We start from the raw sequence: 8,529 nt of genomic DNA on the forward strand, positions 1-8,529 counted from the left end.
AAATTATGAGTGCTGTCAGCAAAGGGCAAAGTAATATTACGTAGTTAGTATCAGCAATTTCTTATGCTGAAGTGTACTATATGTTGCATACCTATTTACAAACAATTCCTTTAAATTTTAATCATTGATTACTATACATGTATTGAATCAACAATTGAAAAAAATGATGACCGACAACTGCAACAATTAGAAAAGAATGATGGCTGACACTACGTCACAGTGGAGCAATAAAAATGGCCGGGGGCAGGGGGAAGAAGTAGTTTGATTTATCATAAAATATTGGCCACACACCAGCGCGTTTCTTTATAATTTCCTAAGAAAAAGAAAAAGATAAAAACCTAGTTTTATAACACCAAATCTCAAAGAATTCTATCCTTTTCTTTCCCGCAGCTGAAATTTCTTCTCAATAATCCGAGTTTCATTCTCCCTCTTTTTATAATAAATTTTGAAAAAGCTTCGACAAGAGGCAACGTTTACGTATTTAAGATATTATTTATAGGCCTTATTTTAATGAAATTACAATGTGTTTATTAAAAAATATTATTTGTAGAAAACAGTTTAAATTAAAGAAACGTTCTGTACTTGCACGTTATTGCGAGTGGTACATCTTATATTCTATTATAGGCGTTCTCGCAAAGTCACCAATAGCTGGAGTAGCTTATGCACCCTCTAATTTTAGCATAATTTTATCTGCTTTTGGATCGACGAACGAACATATTTTCAAATTAATAGGAAATTATAAATCTGAGGTAAATAATTGGGTGCCTCAATAAATATATGTAATTAGGCAAATAACTGGACATATTGTTTAAGATTTTTCAGAAAATGTTTCCCTTCAGTAATGATTTTTCTAAAGAGGGTTTTGTATTCTTGACAACCTGTGCCCAACCGAAAAGTAGGGGCTACATCATACTGAAATCGAATAATTATAAGACCGCCCCAATAATTAATCCGAATTATTTGGAACATAAATATGACATCGAGTGTACAAAAAAAGGTTAGAAACATTAGAAAACTTAAGTTCGTATTTTCGGTTGGGGAGTTCCCTACATTGCCAATACCCTACATTGCCAATACCCTACAATAGACCCTTTCACAATTAAAATAGAAAGAAATATTATCAAACATATCAAATCTCAATGCTACGACGATACGTGGCACACAATAGAAAAAATTCTTACCATAAGGTTCCTTCTTAGGTACCTCTTTTGGCATGCATATTCAAAAACTTCCACCTAAAAATTATTTTATATTTTTATAATATTCCGATAGTATGTATAAAGCGTCAAGTTATTAAAAATATTTTTTATTCAGCTGTAAAAGTGTTGAAGAAACTAATTGATACGAAACCATTTCAAAAAATTGGGGCCAAAATCCACTGGCCGTATATTGAAGAATGCAGTCAGTGGAGGGATGAACAAGGAAACAATACAGAAAATTTCTTGGAATGTTTAATACGATTTTGTTCAATGACTGGGTATCATCCTGCTGGAACGTGTGCAATGGGGGGCCAAAACGATTCAAATGCTGTACTTGATAGCTTTTTTAGGTAGGTAATAAAATCATTTAGAGGAAAACATATTGAACTATCCTGTGAGGAATAATTTTCTCCTAGTATTTACAAGAACTTTCGTTTTTGTTTACAGGGTGAACAGTATTAAGAATCTGCGCATAGTTGATGGTAGTGTTTTGCCCACACCAGTTTCTACATTTCCAAACTCAATAATTGCTGCCCTTGCAGATTATGCATCCGAAATTATACAATTAACGTATCCAGAAAGCGAATGATTTCTTCAATTATTATTGTCACAAAACGATTTTTGTTTAAATATTTTACTATTTATGTATCCATACCATTTTCCTTTTTAATTGTAATATGAAGAAGTAACAGCTGATAGGGTGAACAGGTTTCTATAACATTTGGTGTTGCAATGAATCATAAATCTTATTCATCTTATCAGCTCTGATTTCCACATACATAAATTATAATGTCAACCGCTAAATACTTTTTTTTATCCGACATGAGTTGCGAATTAAAATTTAATATGAAAGATTTTGATACAAACATTCTTTAAAGAAATATAAACCATTTATTTTTTATGTAACGCATTATAAAATGTTATCTCTTAATTAAATAGTAATAAAATCCATTATAACAAAAACTTATTGTCCACATCACGTCATGTTGTTATAAAAACGTTTTTCGTTATCACCTANGTCTAAATCATTTATAATATTATAAAAAATGTTTTGTTTAAAAGCTAAGACAATATTACCTTGACATCTGTGGGACTTAATTCTAACACCTGCTCTGGCTCTTTAGATGCCCTTATAACAAGGCTTTCAAGGGCGGGGCGTAAAGCCAGGATCTCGGATGCAATTTGAGGATCCATGTCGAAATTGATCCAATTATCCAATCTTACAACCTTGTCTACCTAAACAGAAAAAGAAACACAAAATCAAGACCAAAAAGTACTTTCACAATTTTTTTTTCTATAACTTACCCATTCAACCTTCCTTGACCCAAAAAGCAAAAGATGAATGGGAGCGACCATAGACATTTGTTTACAAGATACAGCTCTGGTACGTATCTTCTCCCCGAAAACGAAAAACGGATAAGGAAACGTCTGTGCAAGGTTGCTACAATTCACCGAGGTTTTGTGAATTAGAGCTGCTTTACTCTCCTGAGTCAAAACCTAAAACAAATGTGCAAGTTAACATTATGTCAACATTAAAAGAATACAGAGAATTTATGATTTTTATATTTTATTACCTTTCGTTTTTCTTTATGACAGCACACGTTCGGGTAGAGCCCCATGCACATGAGAGCCATCACCATATCCAATTTTGGATCTGGACCAACAGTTTCCATGTGCGTGGGTATCATACTTTCTTCAGGAAAACCAACAGATGTGAGGATTTCTTGAAGCTGACGTTTCGCCTCCCATGTTACTCTTAAAGTAGGCATGCTAACACCTTTATGCTCACAGAAACGAATTTCAGCATCTTCACCACCTTGACGGGCCTTATCCCACAACTGTAAGAATTTTGAATATATTTTTTATTATAGAAAATTCATACATGTATTACCTCAAAAGCGGTCAACATGGCGACATGATCAGAGAACCTGTCTCCTGCCAAAGCCCGTTGGTGATAACTAAGTCTTCTCTGATAACCTTCCAGCACGAAAATTTCAGGAAATGTGGACGAGTTAGCAGCCATAGTGGCCAGCGCATCCCCGTACATAAAAATACAGCCCATCACCATCATTTTACCTAAACGAGGCTCTATAGGCAATTTTGCAAGGATTTTTCCCAAAGGGGTCAACTCATCATTGGAATCCAATGCTTGCATTTCCCTCAAAAGAACCTACGAGTAAAAGGAATATTTTTCACCTTTCACTTAACATAATTAGACAGAAGATTATAGGAAAACGTTTTTTACTAGCCTCAGCTTCGATGACGGCGTCCAGGGGTGGTGGTTCAATAGCTTTACTTAGGAAATGCCCAATGCCACCCAGACGTAACAATTTAATGCTCAATGCTATTTCGTGCAATGGGGAACGGAACATCTCGGGGGTCATATGTTCGTCAAGCTTTTCGTAACGTGCTTGCGAACACAAGTGAAAACAGTAGCCAGGACGGACACGTCCAGCACGCCCTTTACGTTGTTCAAGGTTCGTACGACTTGCCCACACGGTCGCATAACTCGTCATATTGTTGTGTGATGTGTACAGCTTCATTTTCGCTTTACAACTATCGATTACGTACACAACGTCGTTGATTGTGATTGAAGTTTCGGCAATATTGGTAGATAGAATCACCTAAATTTTATCAATCAGTTTATTACATTACTAACTGGTTTATAAAATTATCGTATAAAACATTCATCACTAAATCATTAATTACGGAATAGTATCACAGGGTGATTCATATACAAATAATCCACTTTTACTACAAACATTACAAAGCAGATTGTTAGATGCAGTACCTTATTAATAATTTTTAAGTTTTATTTACGATTGATTTTAAAATAATTTTTATACAAGATAATACATTTAACCTCTATGGACTTGGACTTTACATGTAAATTTACCGGTTACAAACAATAATTTTGGAAATAAATACTTTCTTAATTCAAAACATACATAAATAATTAATTTCAATTTTCAATTCAAGTTTTGGACAAGAAAATAACTTTTTTATATAAATAAATATGTAAGAAAGAATACTCACCTTTGTAACATGGGGTGGAACAGGTTCAAAGACTCTTCTTTGATCTTCCCTAGGTAACTGGGAATGTAATGGCAGTATGGTGTACTCAGACCCTCCGAAGACGGGATGCTGTTGCAGATGGCGCATCAACTTGAAGATTAAATTCCATCCTGGTAAAAAGACAAGAACGGCACCTGGAGTGCCCATTTTCTTAATGTGGAGTAACAATGCCTCCAACAACTCGAAACTAACTTCTTTTTCGCTTAGTTTTTGTAAAGCCATCGCCGTTCTTTCGCTATATTTTGCGCTAATTATCTGTACCAAAAAAAAAAAATGTTTACAAAATTACAAAACAGAAAAAGGATTAGGATTAAAAAGATACCTTATTCAAATTTTCATCGTCATCACCACCAAGAGCATTTTCGTCATCATCATCACCTCCTTTCGATTTTCTTTTACGAGTATCTGGTGGAGGAATAAAACCGGTCAATTCTATGCAGTCTTCTAGAAAATACTGTTCAACGGGATAAGAACGTCCCGGGATCTCCAAAACCGGACAGTCATTAAAGTATTTTGAAAATAATGTCGTATCTATTGTGGCTGACATAAGTATCACTCTCAAGTCGGGATAAGTGTGGATCATATCTCGTAAAACCACCTGAAAGTAACAATAGGTAATTATTAGAGAAAAAGTAATTCTTAAATTAATTCATTTTCTTCTAAATTAAAAAGATATTAAAAATTTACCATTATGAAATCGCTATTAACATCACGTTCGTGAATCTCATCGACTATCACGTGGCTAACGCCCCTGAGACCGCCCTCGAGTTTTCTGAGTAATACACCCACTGTGCAGAACATGACGGAGGCATAGGGACGAGGTAATACTGATTCGAAACGAACTGAATAACCTATTGATTCGCCGAGCTGCTCACAACGCTCACTAGCTACTCGTTCAGACACTGAAACGGCCGAAATACGACGAGGCTGTGTGATCGCAATGTTACACCACGCCCCTTGACCCGTCGCGATATAATCGTCAAGAATAAACTGGCAAACTTGTGTCGTTTTACCTAGTCGACAAAAAAGCTCAATTATGATTGAGGAATAAGGAAGGACAAAAGCAGAAAAAATACAGAAAGTAAAACAAAAAAGCAGATAACAGAAATAGTAAGTCAATTTTTGCTATTTGAGGTAGGTACGAGTTAGGATATTTAGCTGGTAAGGAAACTCAGAACAATTAATGAAAAAATCAAATACAGTAGCAAGAAAGATTTGTGGCATGACAGATACTTTAAGGAATGCGAGGAGAGCAGGATGTGTTATTAGCACATTAGATTCATAAAATAACTCACCACATCCTGTGTTTCCTCTGACAATGATAACTGGATGTTCATTGATGGCTTCCATTATTTGTGCACGCATTGCAAAGACAGGCAGTTGTTCTCTCTCGCGAACACTCTTCTGCAATTCCTCACTGTTTTGCCATCGAGCTCTCGACTCTTGGGCGAGTTGTTCGCTCAGCTGTTCTAAACTTAAGCTTGCCAAAGGTCCCTCGTCTATATTACACCCAGTCCATGGATTCCAATTGGGTTGAGGAGGTGACCAAGGCACCACGCCACTAGCAACAGGCACTGATGCTTTAAACTCATCCAAAACATGTGAAGATAGCAAGGATACCGGCTGGTCGTCTTCACCAGCGCTTTGAACTCGAGTAGGAGTTACATTTAAGTCTTCAAGACAATTTTGGACTTGCGCTCTGAGTGCTGGATCAATTCGGATTTCATATGGTGTCATTTCAGGACCAGACTTCTCTTTCTTAAGAGAGCCCGAAAACGCCTCTATTACTCCCAAGTGGTACAACTGACGTACTATAGACAAAGCGCAGCTTTTACTTGCCATTTGCTTGTTTGAGCCGGTATCACGACCGTGAATAGAGCGACCAAGTTGTCGCACAAAGAAACTCATCTCAGCAACAAAACTTCTATTAAAAAAAATGTAGCGTAAGTTTGTGATTGGTTAGATCTGAGATAGCTGTACTCACCTCACCATCTACTATTTATACATGACAACAATGAGTGGCAGGAGCCAATTGACCTGTATTAAAAACACAGATAGTTGTACAGTTGCTTTTGTAAAAAAGAGAAAACTACACGAGCAAAATAAACATATTTCTAGACTGTCTCTGCACTCATATATTAAAAGAACAAAAAAAGTCCAGAAACATAGGAGTATGATAATGTAATAAAAATAAATTAACGGCGCTTTCAATTATTTTTTTTAACACCCCTAATACCTAATATGCATTATATTAGTCATGTTTTACAAAATGGATTAGTTTGGTGAATTAACAAAATAATATTGATAAGGCTATACAAAATTTATTTATTCTTAAATCTGTAACCGTGAAGTAGTATTAGTTACAAAATAAATTGCAAAAGGCACAACTTGGTAAGCATAGTGAACTATCTCTAAAGCTTCACAACAATATGGGTACCTGGCTATCACCTTTAAAATAACAAAAATGTAGATGTATATCAACCTGAGGGAGTAAGCAAATAAATAAACAAATAAGATAAAATCATAACTAACGATTACTAGTTATAACATTATCAAAACTGCATTTTAGCAACTGTACAAAAATCTGGTTTTGTGGTCATTTAAAAATTGAGTTTTCTTCTTTAACTGCAAACTAGTTTTTTATCAACTAATTAGCAGTTAATTACAGTTATATTATATATGCATTAATGACTTGTATGTGGTATTTTTTTTACATTAAATAAATGTGCATAAATTCTTAAACAATTTGTCTTTCTAGTATTAATTAGTTCAAAATTATGTAGGTGTCATGGTTATTCAGTAGGAAGTATTTACTTTGATGAATTTTACTTCAGTTGTACTAATAATCAGTTAAAGAGTTAAATAACATTAAACAATAAATATTACAGATACCTACTTCTAAAAACTACTAAAATTGCTACATTTTCACTTCCTCCCTAAATAAAATTCTTTTTGGCTAGTTGTTGAACATATTACATCATAGATAATTAAAAAGGCATTAACTATTAATATCCACTTACTTGGTATGATCTGGTCCAACAGGTGTGTATTTATAATCAGCACTGATTTTGTTGCTCTGCATGAATTGATGTAGTTTAGATTTTGCATTATCAACTGTCCAATTTCCATGAATTTGTGCATTCATATCGACATCTTCTGCTTCTTCCACTCGTTTCTCCTGTTGTAATTTGTCCATGTATGTCCATTCTCTTCTCTCGCCATGATGTAAAGGTTTGTAGGCCTCCCCAAAGCTTTGAGGCCCCATTCCATCTCTGAATACTGAGCGTTGAGGGCCTGAATCTACCAAGATCGAATTAATAAATTACAACATAAAAACTACACATTAACCCATTAATACCTGTCATAGAGGGTGGTCCATTAGGGCCACCATTATCTGATTTGATAAGAGCAGAACCACCGTCTAAATCAACAGGAACATCACTGGCATTGATATGACCCTGTCTAACCAAGAAATTAACAAAATCTTTTGCTGAATTACTTTGGGCATCTTTTTTGTTGGTAGAATTGCCCACACCAACATACGTATACCCTGGCAAACGCACTTCACAAAGAAATCTTTGGCGATGTTTAGGGCCTTAAATTTATTAATTAATTAGTCTAATAAACATTAATTAGGATTAGTACTAACCTGTTGGTCTAACTTCGAAGGAAGGTTCAATTTTATTTTTCTGACAAAATTGATGTAAAAAAGATTTTATATCTCCCATGTTTACAGTCCACTACGCCAATCCAACACCAAAGTAGTTTTAGTAGAGCTAAATTATATCTGACTCCACTTAGTTAATTATACTGTTAACTACAATTATAACACAAATAATATCAATAACATGATATCTAATCAATGATCATACAGATAACAGGTACATGACATAACTCATAGATTAAAATTAAATGCATAGCATAGATGCATAGATAAAATTATATTTAATACTATAGATAAGTTTGATACCAAAAATCATAGATAAGCTAAAACATAGATAATGCTAACCACAAAGCGTAACCATATATAACGCGCCACAGTGTATGGTCGTAGTCATAGATAAGATCACAATTGACTAGTGGACGCACAAATATGATAGTTACATATTTACAAGCCGCAAACAACGCACAGTTTATTGATAAACAAAGATTGAATTAGTGGATTATTTATAACTGGTGTTAGATTCACACAACTTCATAGAATCTATACGCCATATCCATAGAATTATCTATTTTTTATGAGTACCAACACAAA

General features: G+C 34.6%; 2 protein-coding genes across 3 annotated transcripts; one reads left to right on the forward strand and one right to left on the reverse strand.

Moving 5' to 3' along the window:
• Positions 1-176: 176 nt before the first annotated feature.
• LOC108743615 (neither inactivation nor afterpotential protein G) lies at positions 177-2,208 on the forward strand. Of its 2 annotated transcripts, XM_018479196.2 has the most exons (4): positions 177-749; positions 814-997; positions 1,315-1,549; positions 1,647-2,208. In XM_018479196.2, the coding sequence occupies exons 1-4, from the start codon at positions 522-524 to the stop codon at positions 1,786-1,788; spliced, it is 789 nt and encodes a 262-aa protein (XP_018334698.1). In that variant the 5' UTR covers positions 177-521; the 3' UTR covers positions 1,789-2,208. The 2 variants fall into 2 exon arrangements, with proteins under 2 accessions (XP_018334698.1, XP_018334699.1); XM_018479197.2 differs by having other exon boundaries at positions 177-997.
• A 53-nt stretch (positions 2,209-2,261) lies between these two features.
• On the reverse strand, positions 2,262-8,458 carry LOC108743613 (dosage compensation regulator). The gene is made up of 13 exons (XM_018479193.2): positions 8,284-8,458; positions 7,924-8,091; positions 7,633-7,869; positions 7,295-7,574; positions 5,570-6,198; positions 4,962-5,287; positions 4,597-4,872; positions 4,236-4,529; positions 3,449-3,823; positions 3,091-3,369; positions 2,774-3,037; positions 2,505-2,696; positions 2,262-2,435 (listed from the first exon to the last, which is right to left on the reverse strand). Exons 2-13 carry the CDS (start codon positions 8,000-8,002, stop codon positions 2,262-2,264), a joined length of 3,405 nt encoding a protein of 1,134 aa, XP_018334695.1. The 5' UTR covers positions 8,003-8,091; positions 8,284-8,458.
• Positions 8,459-8,529: the final 71 nt, after the last annotated feature.

The sequence above is a fragment of the Agrilus planipennis genome, unplaced genomic scaffold, assembly GCF_000699045.2.
Source record: "Agrilus planipennis isolate EAB-ADULT unplaced genomic scaffold, Apla_2.0 scaffold555, whole genome shotgun sequence".
NCBI lineage: Eukaryota > Metazoa > Arthropoda > Insecta > Coleoptera > Buprestidae > Agrilus > Agrilus planipennis.

What these genes read in the sequence shown, in the direction of transcription:
- LOC108743613 (XM_018479193.2), bottom strand. Translation starts at nt 8,002, where the DNA reads ATGGGAGATATAAAATCTTTTTTACATCAATTTTGTCAGAAAAATAAA. An exon ending in CTTCGAAGTTAGACCAACAG is followed by an intron (nt 7,870 to 7,923) that starts GTTAGTACTAAT and finishes AATAAATTTAAG; the next exon opens with GCCCTAAACATCGCCAAAGA. An exon ending in GTTGGACCAGATCATACCAA is followed by an intron (nt 6,199 to 7,294) that starts GTAAGTGGATAT and finishes TTTTTTTAATAG; the next exon opens with AAGTTTTGTTGCTGAGATGA.
- LOC108743615 (XM_018479196.2), top strand. Translation starts at nt 522, where the DNA reads ATGTGTTTATTAAAAAATATTATTTGTAGAAAACAGTTTAAATTAAAG. An exon ending in TAGGAAATTATAAATCTGAG is followed by an intron (nt 750 to 813) that starts GTAAATAATTGG and finishes ATATTGTTTAAG; the next exon opens with ATTTTTCAGAAAATGTTTCC. An exon ending in GTACTTGATAGCTTTTTTAG is followed by an intron (nt 1,550 to 1,646) that starts GTAGGTAATAAA and finishes TTTTGTTTACAG; the next exon opens with GGTGAACAGTATTAAGAATC.